The 19958-nt window shown below is 38.2% G+C and overlaps 1 protein-coding gene across 1 annotated transcript; it reads left to right on the forward strand.

Annotated features, from left to right (window-relative positions):
• The first annotated feature begins 3483 nt into the window (after positions 1–3483).
• Positions 3484–19582, forward strand: LOC123925209 (proteasome maturation protein). Its single transcript, XM_045978421.1, has 6 exons — positions 3484–3632; positions 6160–6257; positions 8560–8620; positions 11575–11676; positions 15217–15310; positions 19412–19582. The coding sequence occupies exons 1-6, from the start codon at positions 3630–3632 to the stop codon at positions 19477–19479; spliced, it is 426 nt and encodes a 141-aa protein (XP_045834377.1). The 5' UTR covers positions 3484–3629; the 3' UTR covers positions 19480–19582.
• Positions 19583–19958: the final 376 nt, after the last annotated feature.

Here is a 19958-nt window from a genome sequence, read left to right on the forward strand (position 1 = left end):
CCATTTATCTGCTCTTTCCCACATTTTTCATTCAATAAACATTTACTGGTTCTTTCTGTGTGCCAGATACAGATACAATAATATGTAAGACATGGCCCCTGAGTGCAGAAGCTTGTTGAAAAGAAATAGATGTGGAAATAGATCAACACAACTAAGTGCTAAAGGTTATGGTAGTGTACGGGTCACATCCAATGCATAAAGGAGAGGGCCTTGACTTCTCTACTCCCTGTACTCCTCTGGTACCATTAAATGCTTATCCCTTCAACCTGCAACTCACTGGTCTTCCTTTCAGAAAGCCCATCACTAAGTCCCCTGGATCATTCAACTACACTTCCCTAGTTTATTGCAACTAGATTTCCCAGTATTTTTAAAATTTGCCACAAGTTCTCTTCCCACATCTTAGCCCTAACTAAGAAAGCTAGGTTTCTCATAAACGATGCTACTTTCCTCAAAAGCCTGTCCAGTGGTGTCTACTCTTTCACCCAAAGTAGTACAAATCTCAAATTTCCCTAATTTACAGAGCAAGAAAAATGTCAACACGACTTCTTGCTCCCCACTTTACTGCTTGATCATTTATCACTCAACTACCTCTTCTTTGAAATGCATCCATTGGTGGGGTACCCAGGCGGCCCAATCAGTTAAGCATCTGCCTTTGGCTCAGGTCATGATCTCAGGGTCCTGGAATCAGACCCCACACTGGGTTTCCTCTCCCTCATTCCCCTGCTCAGGCTCTTTTGATAAATAAAATCTTTTAAAACAGTGAAATGCATACATTTGCTTTACCCCACCCTTTCTTTACTTTTGAGTGGATGAAGACTCAACCAATGCCACGGGCATTTTTCAACTCAGCATGCTTTTATACCAGCCTGAGCTGTTGCCTGGCTGTCTTCATTCACCTGCTCTCATCCTGCATTCTAGATGGGTTTCTTCTGCTATGTTCAACAACAGGCATTCAACAAATATTTTTACCAGAAGAGCTTAAGAGTAAAGTCAAGGAAGACAACAAAAAGTAAAGTAAAATAGAGTACTTGTTGGGCTACAATGCACATGAGCTTGCTTCTTACATAAAATGTGGATGATAGTAGTACCTACCTCACAGAATAACTGAAGATTAAGTGATAAGAAGTATGTCAAGAACTAAGGATAGGGCTTGACATATAGCGGATGTTAACAATTACTAATAGTCTATTCTCCATAGAGCCTAAGCAAACATATTAAACCATTCTAATATCCAATCTAACTTAATTCTTTAAACTAGCACACTCAACACTGACTTGTATTAGTTAATGCTGTAATAAACCTTTTTAGAAGGATATAAACATGGGTGTGTGTATATGGTTCAAAAGAAAGCAATTTTTCTCCTTGCGTTTCTACAGAAATTACCTTCACATCAGTCATTAAAGATCTATTTTCAAGACTTTATGAACTTTTAAAAGCTATTTAAAACTACTTTCTAACCTCTCTTTTGAACTACTTTTCAACCTCTCAATGCTCTCTTCCCCTTTGGATTCTTTGATGGCACTTTGATTTTCTTTCTACCTCTCTGACCATCTCTTTTTTGTCTCCACAGCAAGATCTCCTCCCAATGGTTGCCTCATGAATTCTAGTATTTCTTAAGGTCCATCACTACTTTTCACTGCTTCTCAAAGTCTCTGCAATGTGCTGTGATACCTTTCTACCCTATCTCTTCTGTGGACTACTGCAATACTCTAAATGGTATCCTGGTTCCTAGTTTCTCCCACTTCCAGTATATTCTTCATGCTGCCGCCAGAATTTTGTTTTTTATGTCAAATGTTTGTGAAAAGGCCTCCATCACTGCCTATTTTCTCAAAAAAAAAAAAAAAAAAAAAGAAGGAAAGAAAGAAAAAAGAAAAAAAGAAAGAAAGAAAGAAAGAAAGAAAGAGACCCAAACTTCAGCATACCATACAGGCCCTTTATTTTACCCCCACCAATCCCTCCAATCTTGTTTCATCTTGTTCCCCTCCTCCCCCAGAACTCCAAACACATGGAAAACTTCATTGTCCACATTACAACATGCTGTTTGGCAAATCTCTGCCTTTCCACATTTCCTCTTCCTCAAAAGCCTGTTTTCCCTGTTCCCAACCACTTCCTGATCCAACTCCCTTTCTCTATTAAGCATTTACCACATTTACTTACCATGTCTACTCCCTAAGGAAAATAAAAGCATCTCAAGTATAGGGAAATGGCTATTTCTTCTCTTTAGCTCCAGAATTATAAGCTCAACAAAAATTTAATAACTCAATCATGAGGAATCAACATTAAAGTGATTTGTTTTTAAGAGTTGCAGTTTTAAAATTGCTCCTTAGATGGAACTGAGTGTAAGGAATAAGATGCAAATAAAACATTCAAACTCACATCTCAAGGTAGATATGCAGAGACAGAAGATAAGGACAACAGTGCAGAATATTCGAAATCTGGACTACCCTGGTACTTCAAGGTTGTAGGACCATAGTTGTAGATATACAGAACATATCTGACCATAGCCTCCCTCCTTAGAAAATCTTCAATGGCTTCTTAAAGCCTCATCCTTAACTGGCACAGAGGCCTCCATAATAAACTTGCCTCCATCTACTTACAGCCTCATCTCCCACTACTCTCTACCTTACTTTCTGAACTTCAGCCTTACATACCTCCTTTCCCACTTTTTTTTTTACCTAAGCAAATGCCAGTGATGTTTTCATATATTCTCCTATCCCAAATGAGTTCTTTCTATCCTTTCACTATCAGCCCAAGAATTCCTTAAGTCACCTCCATTATACGGTGACAGAGTGTTTTACCACATTATATATATGGATTATGGGTTCTTCAGTATATTTAACCTCTTTTGTCTTGCTTTCCTTGACCGTAAAATTAGACTACAGTGGTACATACTTCATAAGATGATTGAAGGGATTAAAGGAGATCGTTCATGTAAAGCACTTAGAACTGTGTTGCTATAAATAAAATCCCAATATATGTCTGTAATTATCAACCATACTTCATTCGATGTCACCCCTCCCCCCACCCCCACCAACTTCGCTGCTCCTCTAGCCCAGGAACCACAGCAGCCAGATTCATTTCTGTATTCTTGGCCTTGGGACAGGATTTTGAACATAGCAGGTCTTGAATATATGATGTGTAAAAATAAACTGGCAAAGCCTCGTGTTCTACGTTTGCCTTATTAGCTCAAAGACTGCAAAGTATTCATTCCACCTATGCTTGGTTTACCCCCACGAAAAATGTAGTACCCACTTTAACGAGCTTTTGTATTAAATAAGGGGACGCATCTACCAAAGCACATTGCCCATCTCCAAATACTGTACCAACGGCAGATGCTTATTAATCAAGCGGAGGTCCTCGTCTTCCCTCCCCTCCGGCCCGTCTCGTCCCGACCCCGCCTTCCTCCCAGCCCACACCCTTACTGCGCCCTTGGCCCCGGGTCCCTCGGGATTTCAAGCGTGGGAGCTCCGGCCCCGCGCGGCTCCCTACGAGCGCCCCGCGCCCTCCTTCCTTCCTCGCCCGGACGGACGCACTTCCGGCGGATGGGGGGGGGACCCCGGAAACGGAAGTGAGCGGCGGGGCCGGCTGACGGTAACGGGGCTGAGAGGCTGTTCACAGAGCAAGGGAAGATGGTGAGTGAGACCCTGCACGACCTGATTTCCCGGCGGGCTCGGGACCCTGGCCCGGGAGAAATGGGCCTCCTCCTCCTATCTCGTCCCGGGGTGGCGGCGGCGGCGGGAGGATGAGGCCGGCCTCGGGCGCCATGATCTGTCGAGTCACGGGGTTGGGGGTTTCGGGGCTGTCGTCCGGGCTGGGCTCCGGCACGAAGCGCGAGGAGCGCTTCGGCTTCATTTCCTTCACTTGTTTCTTTCGATGTGCGCCCTCTCAACCCGGAGACCCCCAGCACGCCCCGGTCCCTTCCCCATAGTTGGCGCCGAGCTGGCAAGGACAAATCGGAAAGGGCAGCCTTGTTCTGTGGTGTGTGCTGCGGCGGCGCCGACTGACTACCCTTCCCATGAGGGGCAAACCTTGGGGTCCCAGAGCCCTCGAATTCCTCACTCACCCCAGACCGCGGAACTGCTTTGCTAACAAACCCAGCTATAAAGTCTCCTTTTTATCTCTCACTTTTACAGACATTTTGGGGAACCTGTAGTATGCCAGAAGTTGGAGGGGGGAAAATCGAGACGGTTGTTACTCCCCGTTTGTCAGTATTGTTAGTGCATCCTCCCCACTCCCACCCACTTTCTATCTTTCTAAGTTTAAAATTGGGATGCGTGGGAAAGACTCCTGAATGGCCGCGGCCCCTGACTCTGATATTAGGCCATCTAAATCTGGAAAGTTTCTGTTGGTAATATTGCTGGTCATTGTGAAGAGGTTTTATAAACACTTTGAGGTCTAGTGGTACTTAACTTTTCGTAGATTTGTTTTCCTCTGCTGCGTTAGTAGAAACATCAGGTACCAATCCTGATATTTTACAGAAGGAAACTGGGTGAAATCATAACAGTAAAGCCCAGAAATCCGAATTCTCCTTTTCTTTGTGTGTAGAAGAAACTTTTCTTCTCTTGCTTTATAACAAAGCAGTCTGAGAGGAGAATGTTTATGTGGGAAAGTACCAGGAGATATATTTGGAAGGTACAGTCATATAACTCTAGATGTGGAAAGAGTTCAGGCACCTGGAGGGATGAGTAAAAGGGGCCAGAGAGATTGTATGCCTTGATCATAGTCACATAGTGGGTTAGAGACAGTTGCTCTAGGTTCCACATTCTTTTCCTGATCAACCTTGACTTCTCTGTAAGGGAGTCTGTTTTGTAGGTTCTTGATTTCCAGGCTAAGGATGTTGGACTTATTTTTCAAAGAAGACATTGGCAAATCAGTGAAAGGTTTTGTAACAGCTTGGTGGTAGATATTGTACGTTTTAGGAAAACCTTGATTTGCGGAAGTAGAAAATGGAAAAGTCTGGAGACAGCAAGACCCCATCAAGTGCTATTAAAGTTATCCAGGTGTGAGATCCTGAAGTAGAATGGTAGATGGAAGAAACTCTGAACAGGATAAAGTACCTGACAACATAAAATACACAGATAAATTAAGAAATCAATTTAAAATGCTGGTTTCTCAGAGTAGTTTCTCCTATAATAGTGTAAGGGGATACCAAACTACCTGTAGCTGTTTTACATTTTTTGCAGAATTACAGCAATGTTGTACTTGAGCAACAAGTGATTAGAAATCAGCTTTTGTGTTTTACCTGTTGTAATGTTTATTGCATTTATTTGCTTGTTTAATTTATCTTCATTAGACTAAACCCTGGAAGGTAGGTGTATATCTTCAGCAGCTACCAGAGTACCTGCCACATAGTAGATGTTTAATAAATATTTGGTGATCAAATGTTTTATGGTATAGATGCGTAGGGTGATAATAAACCAATACCAGATATACTGGGAGTCTTTGTTCTTCTTTGGTTTTGTTTATAATGTACTGACTAGATTGATTTTTCATTGGTAGTACCCTGTTCTAAAGACCAAATACTTTTGAATGTCTCTCTTTTTTCCCCTGGCTTCTGTGACCACATTTTCTAGCTAGCCTGTTCTTAATCCTACTTTCTTGTTCTTCATTAAGGAATTGTATTCCCCAGGATTCTATCCTCGACTCTTTTCATTCTGTGCTAGTCATTCCAACCTAAGCAAGGGATCTTTCCATTGAAAGTAAATCTGATCCTCTCATAACCCTCAGAGGCTCTCTATCAATTTCAGAATAAAACCTGAATTTCTTTGCATGTTTAAGTCTTTTTGTTTTTTTCATTTTGCCAGCTTTGGTTTACTTGATATGTAGTTAGCTGGTCATGTCAAACTGCTTATAGCTTGTTTATTTATATTTTTGTACCTTTACCCATGTTCTTTTTTCCTGGAATGCCTTTCAGTATGACAGTATTCAGAGATCAATCAGGACTCCTTCCTACCCCCAAATTTGATATTATTTAATGTGCAGTGTATAATCATTCTACCATAATGTAAAGGCTCATCATAATTGTCTAGACTGTGGGCCCTTTGAGGGCAGAGACTTTATTTTTTTTGTCTAGTGCTTATACAGTGTTTTTTATGTAGATGTTCAGTGTGAGTTTTAAAACATTTTTTGTATTTAATAGTGTTTTTATTTGTGTTGTAGAATGCCAGAGGACTTGGATCTCAGTTAAAGGACAGTATTCCGGTTACTGAACTTTCAGCAAGTGGACCTTTTGAAAGTCATGATCTTCTTCGAAAAGGGTATATGGGGGAATTGTGACTTTGACTTTGTTACAATAAAATGTTTCTGTGAATTCTTTTTGACAGTATTCTTTAACTATTTTGATATACCATAAATATATATTTAATTTGGGACATAGCAAATAGTATACCTTAGACTTGGGGAGGGTGGGAGTGGATGCTTTTTGTAATAGAGAAAGTCTTAACAGTAGTAGGTTGCCAGGATAGGGCATGCTTCAAGGAGCTGTTACCCAGTAGCATGACTTGGTAGGGTTCTTCTTTTTGCTACTGCTAACTTGGAGAGCCATTTGTGTCCTTGTTAACTACTGGAGTAATTTCTCTGCGAGAAACTAGAACACAGTAGTTAAGAGCCTACTCAGGAGTAGAATGCCTGGGTTTTGATTCTGGCTCTTCTCTTCACTAGATGTGTGACTTCAGGCAGGTTAACTTAATTCTCTATGTGTTAATAGCTATATCTGTAAAATAGGGCTGTTAATAGTATAAATTGCATTTTGAGAAATAAAAGAGTTAATACATGAAAAATATTTAGAACAGTCCCTGACATTAGTAAGCCCGCAGTAAGTGTTAATTGCCGTTACTTTACTTTTCTAGCTTCAGCACACAGTTGTACCCCTTCCTTTGATTTTCTCCATGTTTCTATATGTTTAGGTCTCAATTTCTGGTACTTATTGACAGGTTGCTTTTCTACTCAATCATATAAGGATAGTGCCTACCCCTGTAAACATCTGTTTTAAAGTTTTGAATTTTATATGTAACTTTAAGGTGTTTTGGTCTTACTATAATAAAATGTCATTCTGATGGTGGTGTCTGGGGACAGACCTAATGCTTCATTATTGTCTTTCCATTTTCTAGTGAAAGATGCAGTTTATAGTCTTTGGAATTGGAGATATAATTTGATTTATGGTATGGTATAATCAAATTCATAAAACTAGTCAGTAACCAGGTTCTGATGATTTCTTATACGTATATATATTTTTTCCACATAAAATGCTCCTTTTTCTTCCCGGTTAGACTTTAAGATTGCTGTGAACACGACCATTTTCAAATTCTGCTTCTAGGATAATGTTCTGTACAAAGACAGTGTGCAATAAATGATTGTTGCAGGTTCTTTTCAGCTCTCAAATCCCATTTTGGCAATAAGCATAGTCCTCTTTATGTATCTAGAGTGTTAAAGACCAGTGACTTGGTTCTAATAATGTATTACCTTATATAGTAGGTACTTAGTAAATGTCAAACATACTGTTCAGCATGTATTTATTAAAAATACATTAAATATTGAATATGCATAGACCTGAACAAAAGAGGTGTAGTTTTTTGTTTTTTTTTAAGATTTTATTTATTTGACGGACAAAGATCACAAGTAGGCAGAGAAGCAGGCAGAGAGAGAGGAGGAAGCAGGCTCCCCGCTGAGCAGAGAGCCCGATGCGGGGCTCTATCCCAATACCCTGGGATCATGACCTGAGCTGAAGGCAGAGGCTTTAACCCACTGAGCCACCCAGGCGCCCAGGTGTAGTTGTTTTTAAGATTCCATTCATTTATTTATTCCAGGGTAGGGCATGTGAGTGTGGGGAGGGAGAGAGGAAGGGAGCAAATCCTCAAGTAGACTCCTCACTGTGTGCAGAGCTTGATGTGGGGCACAATCCCACGACCCCAAGATCTTGACCTGAGCTAAAACCAAGAGTTGGACACTCAACTGACTGAGCCATCCAGGTGCCGCTGGATTTTTTTATATAATATAGGAAGCATGTCATCAAATAACAGTAATTTTAAACATACTTTGTTAAATTTCTTCCAGACGTAGGTCATCATTTAACACTGTTTTTCGAAGGGTTCACCCTACTGAATTGACCACTAGTATATATAATTGCTACTTTTTAAAAAGATTTTATTTATTTGTCTGAGAGAGAGAGAGCACAAGCAGAGGGAGATGCAGGCTCCCTGCTGAGCAAGGATCCGGATTCTGGACTTGATCCCAGTACTCTGGGATCCTGACCTAAGCTGAAGGCAGACACTTAATCAACTGAGCCACTCAGGTGTCCCTAATTGATAGGTTTTAAAACATTTATCATATATAGTAAATTTGACCTTTTAAAAAGTGTTATATAATTCATTATAATTCACAGTAATACGAATTTTAATAAATATATCAATCTGCAACCACTGCCATAATCAAGATACAGAAGTGTCATTGTTCCTAAAAACTCCCTTGTGCCATTCCGTTTTACCTATTGATATACCAGTTATACCTGTTGATAGATGCAATTGAGTGATTTATAATCTTACTTTTAAATATTTTTTTCAGCCTTCCTTGTGTGAAAAATGAACTTTTGCCCAGTCATCCTCTTGAATTATCAGAAAAAAATGTATGTTATCCATGTTTTTATTTTTATCCTCTAGTAGAAGAATATACTTTTAGTAATACATAATTTCATTTATTAAGATAATTTTAATGTTGAGCATTTGACCATGAAGTCAGTATCCTTATAGAGCAGGCTTTGAATTATCATTAAACTGCTTCACTAAGGCTTCTTTTCTACACATTCTTCTTTTGTCTTTTCTATGGACTATTTTAATTAGGCTCTACTCCCAACATGGGGATTAAACTCAAGACCTTGAGATTAAGAGTCCTTATAGTATCCTTATAGAGCAGGCTTTGAATTATCATTAAACTGCTTCACTAAGGCTTCTTTTCTACACATTCTTCTTTTGTCTTTTTTATGGACTATTTTAATTAGGCTCTACTCCCAACATGGGGATTAAACTCAAGACCTTGAGATTAAGAGTCCCATGCTCTACCGACTGAGCCAGTCAGGCACCCCTATATGGACATTTCTAAAGACCAATCCCCCTTTCCATTCCTCTCATAATATTTCCTCATTTGATGACCCTGTTTTCCTTTATAATTTTCCTCTGCCATTTTTGCTGTTGACTGCCGGTCCATATCTCTAGCCTTGACCTCTTTCTCAAGCCCTGCATCTCCAAGTTACTGAGGGTCGTATTCTCTTGCTAGGCACAGTAGGTACACAGATGAGTGTGACATAATCCCCACCCTTGAGGGGCTGAAAATTTAATGGGAGGACAAGCAGTGGATAGGGGCTTCATAAAATGGTATAGAGGACCAAGGTGGAGCAGCCACCTGTGCAGAGAGCTGCTGGGAGGCTTTGTAGAGGAGCAGACATTTGAATAGCTGTGGACCAGTATTAACCAGGTTAATACTTAGGGAAGTATATACCCAAAGAGGGTATATCCTGTATACATGTTCTGAAGACAAAGACTTGCTAAATACACATTCAGAGCAGGAAGAAAGAAGTATCTTACTACTTCAGGAAGATGGTGCAGTGTTGTTACTAGTAATATGGGGCTCAAATCAAGGGAGATTACATTCTCATTTTCGCAAGTATTAGCCTGGCCATTAGATTTGGAATATTGATTCAGTTCTGAGCAGTTACATGTGACACTGGCCCAAATGGTGATGAAGAGTTAAAAATTGCATAGATCATTTGAGACTCAGTTTACATCAGCTGCTTCTGTGTAGTCTCTTAATCACTTAACCAGCTAATGGCAGTCTCTTGAAATTCTGTGCCACTTACTATTATAAGTCCTTTGGCATGGGTTGTGTAATTGAACTATGTAGGTGTAGATTCTTGACACCATACTTAGCAGCTAAGTGAACTTGGGCAAATTCCTTCATCTCTGTTTAAGTTTTAGTTTCCTCATCTGTAAAATGGAGTTAGTGATAGCCCATGCCTTGGCATATGCTGGCTTACAGTAGCTCTCCATGGTCGGGAGCTGTAGTAGTGACAGTGGTGGAAGATGACCATCCTTATTTATACCAGTGGTTCTCAGCTAGGGATGATTTTACCTCCTCCAGGGGACATTTGGAATGTCTGACGGTCACAAGTAGTATTGGGAGAGAAGGGTCTTTGGTCCCCTGACATCAATTGGATGGAGGCCAGGGACACTGCTAAACATCTTGCAATGTAATGGATAGTTCCCATCCACCACAACAAATAATTGTGTAGCCCACCATGTCAGTAGTGCCAAGGGTTGAGAAGCCCTGATCTATATGTAATGTCTTCCCAATTCGATTATATTACCTCCTCTATGGCAGACTGTTTTGTGGTATGTTGCCACCAAGCTGAATTCTCATTTTGCCTGTGGTTGCTAATAATTAAATACATGTTGATTGATAATTATAGTTTGACATCATGTTAAAAGATGGGCATATTCATCAAAGTTTATAAAATTGATTTTTTTACATAAAACTGTATTTACTTATGAGGATAGCTCAATATTTAACAGAAATCCTTCAGTGAGAACTTCAGATTATATACCCATAATAAGGACTGTCCGTTAAAATTTTGTACTCTAGCTAAAGTAATTAAAAACCATGTAACGGGGTACCTTATCTTAGACTTAATGTATATGGCCCCTGGTCATGTCTTAAGTGGGCACTAATCTCTTAGTAGGTTTTTGATCAAAATTATTTCCCCTGCCCGTGACCTAAAATCTTATCAAGAGAATGTAGTATAATAAAAATTGATCACAGAGGTCACTTTATCTTACTGTAAGTACTTTAACTTGGACAGACCTTTGTAGCAGTCTGCAAATCATATCCACTACCCATTTTGGGAAACTAGATTAGGATTCATGGGTCAAGTTGATTCATTTTGCCTAAAGTACATTAGATTGCAGTCAGTTTTTTAGAAGTAATATTAGTGTTTAGTAAAAGTATGATTCTAGAAAAAAAATTGCTTAGTAGCACCCAATACAAACTGGACAAACTTTAGAGTTTTAGGTCTCCCTGCCACTTGGGAATCTATTACCCCAACAAGTGGAGTTTAAACATTGTACTTAATTAACAGGGTGGTATCATGGGTTAGACTATTTCCTTTGTGAAATCTTTTGAATTACATACTTGCATACTTAGAAACTCACTATTTTTGTCACTTGTATGTAACTGTTTCTAGATCTCATTTATACCTTTCCTTTGTTGTACAGTTTTGTGGTAATTCTAATAAAAAACACTGAAATATTTTGTAAATGTTTTTTCAATATGAAAAACATTCCTTCATTTATCAGTTTTATAAATCCAAATTTTAGGTGATAATTTTACATTGGTGAAGTACATGTGCATGCTGGATAAAACAGACATTTATGTTCTAAAATTTATTGACAAAATTAATAAAAGTACTTCGTTTTAATTTCATTTATGGATATTAAAATTCTTTAAGTGTTGTGCTACATACGTATTTGTGCTGTTTTGAAAGCAGAATGTTGCATGTAACATTCAAAATTACATTGTTTGCCTTTGTAGTTTCAGCTCAACCAAGATAAAATGAATTTTTCTACACTAAGAAACATCCAGGGTCTGTTTGCTCCACTAAAATTGCAAATGGAATTCAAGGCAGTGCAGCAGGTGAGTTTATGGATGTCAGTTATGACGCTTTCCACATGTGTGTTGCTGTGGATTGGAAGGACTCTTCTCCAGGACTAGCCCCATAACCCTTACTTTTTCTGCAGTCGATTTTACTTTGCCCCTTTCCAGGATATGACCTTGATTTCTACTTTATAGAGAAAAAAGAAGACATTACGTGGAAAACTTCAGATTATGAGCTTGGTGCCAAAACTTCTCTGCATCTACTTTCATGGTTTTCTCTTTTTGGGAGGGCTACATTGAATTTGAAATGCTTCTAGGAGTATGCATGTGGTTGTATGTTTATATGTAGGCAGTTTGTATGTAGCCGAGTGCACCTGTTGCTCAGGAATAAGATCTTCAAAAATGTCCTTCCAAGTATGTAAGACCTGCCTTGACCTGTGCTCTGGATTCTGTCATCTCACACTACGTCAGGGAACTCCCTTTTCATGGATTCTTCCTATAGCTGATAGCTTCATCCTCTTTGTCTACTTGCTCAGACTCATCAGCAGTGTTTACATTCATTCTAACCTTTTTTATCTCTTAAAACAAAACTTCTATCAGTCCCTTTATAGCACCTTCTCTCTCACTAATTGTGCTTTTGCAGGTTGAGCGCCTTAAAGTTGCCTCCATTTGTATACTCCTTTACCTACTATTTCACTCAACCCACTGGTTTCTGGCTCCCATCGCACCAGTGAAGCTGCTCCTAAACAATGTGGATATCTGTATGCCCTCCTTTTGTTTGATCGCCCTGTGGTATGTTACACCAGTGACTCCTTCCCTTCCTTGGCTTTTAGGACACCACACTTTCCTATGTGAAAGGGACATATCCCCTTCATCTCTGAAACCTTGTTCTCTGGGGTTGCCACATAGATTCCTTTTGCTTTTTTCTCACCCTGAAATTCTGTTTTTTTTGTTCCCATCTCCAGTCCTATTTTCATCCTGTTATTTCCTCTCTATTCCTATAACTTCAAGTATCATTTATATGTTGATGACTCCCAAGTTTTAATTCTCATGAGCTATAAACCTATAGACTTCTCCATTGGAAGTCCCACAGGCACTTCAAATTTCGCATGTCTAAGTACAGAACAACTCATTATTTTTCACATACTCTGTATCACATATGAATAGGTTGCTTCCTGAGGCAGAGATTGGAGCATGAGCTGTGGTTATCTCATCCTGCACCACATCCCTACCCTCCACCCATACCTCCCTTCATCTAGTCAATTACATGTTCTCACCACTGCTACTACATTGGTTTTGATTGCCTACTGTGTTTCGTCTGGATCACTGCTGTCCTCCCACCATTGTAGATGCTCTAGCCACAATAATCTTTATAAAACACAGATTTGACCATGTCATTCCCCTCACTTTGCCCTCAAATTAAAACTCAGCTCCTTAACATGGCTCTGTCCATGAACTGGTCTCTCCTTGTTCTCCACCATACTTCGTAGCCTCCTAAAACTACTTGCATATCCTGATTCAGTTTTTCTCTCACCTTTTGGCTTTTATATGTGTCCTTCCTACTACTGTGTTTTTTTCAGTACATTCTACTAATGTCATCAACTATGTTAGCTAAGTCATTGTGGAAGCTGTTTCAAAACTTTTTTCCAAAGATCAAGTTCTAAAAGAGCGTGTGTGGCTCTAAGTCAGAATAATCTAGATGTGAATCTTGGCTCCACCATCTATTAGTCTTAAGAACTTAAATAAGTTAGTGAGCCTCAGATAATTTGTTTGTTTGTTTTAAGATTTTATTTATTTGACAGAGATCACAAGTAGGCAGAGAGACAGGCAGAGAGAGAGAGGAGGAAGCAGGCTCCCTGCTGAGCAGAGAGCCCAATGCCGGGCTCGATCCCAGGACCCTGAGATCATGATCTGAGCCGAAGGCGGAGGCTTTAACCCACTGAGCCACCCAGGTGCCCCCATTTGTTTGTTTTTAATGTGAAATGGAGTTAACCATAACAACAATGTGTGGTTATTAGGGTTCCTCGAAGATTGAAATGACACAAATGTGGCACAGAATCGCTAGCTTCGCTTTGATTTTCTGCTGCTCACATTCCAGCTACTTAATGACTCATGTATCAGCCCTAAAATTTTAATCCCATTTAATTCAGAAATCTTTGCCCAAAATTCTGTTCCCTCCCTTTTTTCCCTTATCCCTGTACTACTGCAGTTCTTGCTTATGGGAATGTGTAACAGCTGTCTGCTCATCCCTGCTTTTGGTCCTTTCTCAGGGCTATATCTGATCAAACTGTACCTGCCAGGCCCTTACTCTCTGGTTTAACTTAAAAGCTTCATTTTTGTTTCTTCCTCTGTCATCCCTACTTTCCTTTTAAAGAAAGAAAGAGAGATGTGTGTGTATGTGTGTGTATATATATTTATAAGTAAATATAAATAAAAATATATATGTATATTTTAAATAATATTTTTTAAAATTTTGACAACCTAGAGAATTTTTTTCATCCCAAACACTATAGGCCATTAGTAACTAAAAATATTTTTAGTCTGGATATATTTTCTTGGGGAAATTATCTTAACAGCACCCTTAGATTTCAGAGTTATGATTATTTTAAAATACTAGTATCTTGTAGTATGGACCGCGTATTACTCTTGGCATTCTTTTGTCAATATCCAAAGTAATCTGCATTGTTTCCGATTATGACTGCTAGACAGCTAACAACACAAAAACTGAAAATTTCATTTGGCTGTATAAAAGTTTATTGAATACTAAGTATATGCCCATGACTATACTATAAACATCCTTTACACCATATCATCTGGCATGTTTGAGAGGAAGGTGGTATTAACCTGTTTCCCAGGTGAGGAAGCTGACGGTGAGACAGATCAGGTAACTAGTGTTTTAAGTAGTAGAACAGTTTGATTCCAGGTCTCTGACTCCGCAGCCTGTGTTTGCTCCACTGTGTACTTACATTTTGGTCTGCACTGTATATATTTAACACTTGAGAAAGGTAGATAACACTAGTTCAGAATGGTACTGTGTTTTTTAAAGGCCCCACAAGTGACTTTGGTCTTCCTTTCTGGTTAGCCAAACTGTTTTAAGGGTCATAACTTACATTTTTTATAATGACAATACAAAATAACATACAAAGTGAAGTAATCAGTTTACTAAGAATAATGCTTTTACTGAGTTGGAATTTCTTCAGGAGTTTGATTATCCCACTTTTATTAGGAAATAGATACGACGTTAGATCTGGGGTTTTGCATTTCATCACGTGTATACTGTGGTTTTCTTGGGACAGAAGCCAAGCCCCAAAATATATGCAAAGTTGATGGGATTATTAAGTGTTAATAAACTAATTTTCAGTGTCTTTATATATTTTGAATAAAGTTTTAAGGAATTTTAAAAAATTGATTTGGGTCTAAAATACGAATTGGTGTTTTTACCACTGGTAATATTGGTGTTTTATTTGTAGCTTTGCGAATTTTATATGTAAAGAACGAGGAGCATGAAATTAGATTATATATTGTTTTCTTTCTCCCCTTGGTTTTCTCTTATTTTGCCCTTTCATATTTTTCATGAAGGTTCAGCGTCTTCCATTTCTTCCAAGCTCAAACCTTTCACTGGATATTTTGAGGGGTAATGATGAGACTATTGGATTTGAAGATATTCTTAATGGTAAGTGTCATTCAGCACCTTTTATGGAGCCCTAATAATGTACAGGGCAATGGAAGCAAACAAAACCGATAGCATCCTCACCCTTATGGAGCTTATAGCTCATTGGATTGATCCCTTATGTTTATTCATTGCTATAAGACAAAATTCAATGGTAATAACTGTTCTTTAACTGGTTTTAAAGGTGAAATTTATGGAGTTTTGAGGTTGTAGTCTTTATCAGTCAGTTGATGATAGTCCTTCATTTCATGTCCTGCAATTATAGTCTGATGTGTGAATCTAATTCAGTATTACAAGGGTAGCTTAAACAATGGTTTTTGTTTCAGTATTCAAAATATTTGTGGGATATGACGAGTTTTTAAAATGACTAGGAAAAGTCAGAAATGTTTTCTTTAAAAAATAGCTCCCACCCTCAGAGAGTTTTTGTGCTTTCTATAGGTGGTGAACAGGAAAGAAGAATCTGTCATTTTTTTAAAAATTTTTTTTAAAGATTTTATTTATTTATTTGACATAGAGAGAGAGAGAGATCACAAGTAGGCAGAGAGAGAGGGGGAAGCAGGCTTCCCGCCGAGCAGAGAGCCCGATGCGGGCCTCAATCCCAGGACCCTGAGACTGTGACCTGAGCCAAAGGCAAAGGCTTAACCCACTGAGCCACCCAGGCGCCCAGAATCTGTCATTTTAAACAAAATTCCTTGAATAATTTTATTATAGATGAGATAAATAATTTTTAAGTAAGAACAATCCAAACAGCATCCTCTGTTTTTTCTGGTTCTGGGGAAGATAAACAAATATAACTCTGTTAAGTATTGCATCTGTTCATTATGCCCCAGCAGTTCAGGAGAAACAGAAAACCCAACAGGATTAAATTATAGTAGCTTTGCTTGGCTGCTGGTGTCCAGTAAGGAAATGCTGTGGACACAGCAGAAGTCTGGTGATCCTCCCCTTTGAGAATCGTTCCTGAGGGAGCTTTTTGGATGCAGGGAAATCTGGAATTCCTAAACTTTTTACATTGAACTTACATTTCATTTTAAATTAGCAAGGTGATAGTTCTTGTCGCTATATTTTTGTCTTTAAATTAGTTATAAAAATACATTCATTTAAAAATCAACTCCTGTAATTTTGTATAAAGAAAGCGAGAGGTGCTTGTTAAGTATTTACTCAGTCAAACATTTATTATGTGTCAGGCACTGGACTAGGCTCTAAATATACAATTGTGACAAGACAAACTGTGCTTTCTATGTGGGGAGGTAAACACTACACAGATAAATTAAATATATAATTATGAATTTTGATAAATTCTAGGAATAAAAAGGGATAGTGGTAGAGTTTGTTGTTGGATGGGAGAGGCAGGCACTTCTCCGAATATGACAGATAACTTGATTTCCTAAAAAATGTGTGAATTAGTTAATCAGAAAGTAAAGGGAAGAATATTTTAGGCAGAAGAAGCAACCAATATGTTAAAGGTCTATAACCTGAGAGAACAGCTGAAGAACTCTGAAGGGTTTTAAGATGTTTTCTTATTTATAAGCTAACTAGTTAGCTTGCCTTGGTTTCATAGATCCTGGCAGAAGACAAGACTCCTGGAGTCAAAGGACAGTTTATTACTCACAGCAGCAGCAGTAGCTGGGGTATCAGCTTTCCTGTTGGTTCCCTGAGCTCTAGCTCCCACAGAGTAGCAAGAAGAGGGTCAGGTGATACCACCTATACGGTGTATTTTATTACAGGTAGAGGAACCCCCAGATCAGGACATCTGAATCTTTTATAATAGGCATTAAGTCTTTCTGTTCTGTGCTCCAGAAGAGTCGTGATCTTTGTCTTCTTAGGGGGTTCACTTCAGAAACAATTTTGGAGAGAGAGTCTAGAACAAAGGCAGGCAGTGTATCTAAGACAGAATTTTGAGAGACCCATAGAGAATTATCTCCCAGCACACAATAAGAGTGTGTTAAGAAGGCCCATATGGCAGAGGGGTTTTGAGGTAAGTGTTGGAAGTGATAGGGTTTTGCTTACTCATCCGGGAAGTACTTGACCAAGAAAAATCTGCACATTTTATAAGGAGAAGGGACAATAGTAAAGTCAAAACTAGACGTTTAATGCTGAAAGGGGTCTTCTGTTTACTTGAGTTCCCTCACTTTAAGGTGGTTAAACAGACTGATGGAGAGGCTCAGTCCTCCCTCTTGGTCTCTCACAGCAAGGTAGCGGCAGAGCAGGTGCTGGAACCATAGGCCATTGCCTTGCTGATGTGGTGTGTTGTTTTCTGGTGTAAGTGATTTATTTAATAAGCATGCAGTGCATTAAAGTCAGAGCTTAAAGTAGAGTTTAAAAGAAAGTTGTCATAAAAATTAATGTATTCTTTGTTTAACACTTTAAAACATTATATTTGAAACTCGGGTCTTCCATGATTCCCCCCACACCCATTTGTCTTCCCTATTCTTCAGTTACTTGCTGTTTTCATTTGGTATATTTCCTTCCAGACTTTTTTCTTTGTGTTTTCATATATATATATACTATATATATATTTATATTTATATTTATTATATATTATATTATATTTATATATATTTATATATATATTTATATTTATATATATATAAATATATATATATTTCATATATATACTATATATATACTATATATATATACTATATATATACTATATATATACTATATAGTATATATATAGTATATATATACATATATACTATATATATGTATATATATATACATATATACTAATGTATATAGTCAGTATATACATATATACATATATACTAATATATATAGTCAGAAATATTCGGCATTGCTTAGTGGTTTTTTTTTTTTTTAATGCGACTGGCGTACTGTGTGTATCTTAAAGTATGTATTATACATCAGTGCATTTATTGCTGGACGCTTTTTTCACTTTTTTTTTTTTTTTTAAATTTAATTTTTGAAAGAGGTGTGTGTGAGTGGGTTGGGGGAGGGAGAGGGAGAGAAGGAACCTTAAGCAGGCTCCGTGCGGAGACTGACTTGGGCTCAATCTCATGACCCTGAGATCATGACTTGAACTGGATCAAGAATTGGACGCTCAACCAACTGAGCCACTCGGGTGCCCGTCTTTTTTCACTTAACACAAAACAGTGCTATAAGCAAACATCTTTGCCTATTCTTTGTACTCATGGTAGAGACTTTTTTTTAATAAGTTTAGATTTTGAATGCCTTTTATATAGCAGTTACTCTGCTGTTAATGAGGATAGCAGGGGCAGTTGTTGCTAAGGCTACTTTGTTGTGTGATGAGTGTAGAAAGTGAGTGTGTAGATTGCTGAACTGATGTGACACAAGAATCTCTAGTCTCTGAGGAGATCAGTGAGGAATCATCCAGACCTGTAATTTTTAATATGGATGGTTATTTATTTTTACAAACTGATTTTACAGTTCATTGGCTTTTTATCCAAATGGGGGCAGAAACAGAAAAAGGCTTTGTTTGTTTTTTGGAAGCTTACTGTTGCCATTAATTTTAAAAGCTCCCTTATGTGTACTGTTCAGTTAGAATAGACTTTGTCTGATTGCTCTCTAAAAACAAGATAGTGAAGATTTTAAAGATTTTCTTGGTCTTGAATTCTGATTAATGTTTGTGTATGTGTATATAATATGTAACAGAGCACAAAACAATAGAAATAAAATGTTTTTGCAAACTAGATTAAGAGACTTTTGCTCAATCTTTTAATTAGAGATTATTTCCTAGAGTCATCTGGGAAGCCACTGGAAGGCTTGAATTTTGAAAAAGGAGAATTTTTTCAATCTGTTGTTGGCTTTTTTTTAACAACTGTATTGAGATATAATTGACATAATAGAAGGTACTCGTTTTAAGTGTACGGTTCTGTGAATATTAGCAAATGTGTACTGCTGTGTAAGTGTCCCCAGTCAAGATATAAAATGCTTATCACCCCAGAAGTTTCCTTGGTCCCTTTGCAGTCACTTACCTACCTTTGGCCCCACTAGGCAGCCACTAGTCTCTTTTCTGTCAGTTTTGCCTACTCTAGATTTTCATGTGAGTAGTATCATTGAATTTATCTTTTTTTTTTTTTTTTGAGAATCTTTAATATGTTTGTTTTTGTTTGTTTTCAGACCCGTCACAAAGTGAACTAATGGGAGAACCACACTTGATGGTGGAATATAAACTCGGTTTACTGTAATCTCTTGTGCTGTTCATGAAAATAGAGGGCCTGCATGTTGTTTATAGTCATCTTTTTACTATAACTTGATGTACACAACATTAAAAGTACTGACACATGAAAATTTTTGCCTAAATATTATCTGTGATCATTTGGAATTTACTGTGTATCCTTCCTTACCAGTAGAGGGTACTGTGAAATTAATGAGCATGCTTTAAGGAGAAAAGCTGTTCCTTTAAACAGAAGTTGGTAATTGTGATTAGTGCTTTCTGAAGGTCTTTTTGCTTTTTCTTTCCTTTTCCTCTTTTATACTTTCTTTGTATTTATACCAGTGACCCTTATCCCTGGATCCATACAAAATCACCTGGGAATCTTGTAGAAAAAATGTTGGTATTGGGTCTGAATCCTGGAAATTCCAACAGGAGTGGTCTGGGGTGGATCCCAGGATTACTTCTGAAAAGCTTTCCAGGCCTCAGAACCTACGATTCTTATGCTTGCTT

The sequence above is a fragment of the Meles meles genome, chromosome 14 (assembly GCF_922984935.1).
Source record: "Meles meles chromosome 14, mMelMel3.1 paternal haplotype, whole genome shotgun sequence".
NCBI lineage: Eukaryota > Metazoa > Chordata > Mammalia > Carnivora > Mustelidae > Meles > Meles meles.

Bases quoted from the DNA above. Each gene is read 5' to 3' on its own strand.
- LOC123925209 (XM_045978421.1), top strand. The intron at 6,258-8,559 runs GTATATGGGGGA...TATTTTTTTCAG, and splicing joins CATGATCTTCTTCGAAAAGG to CCTTCCTTGTGTGAAAAATG. The intron at 15,311-19,411 runs GTAAGTGTCATT...GTTTGTTTTCAG, and splicing joins ATTTGAAGATATTCTTAATG to ACCCGTCACAAAGTGAACTA.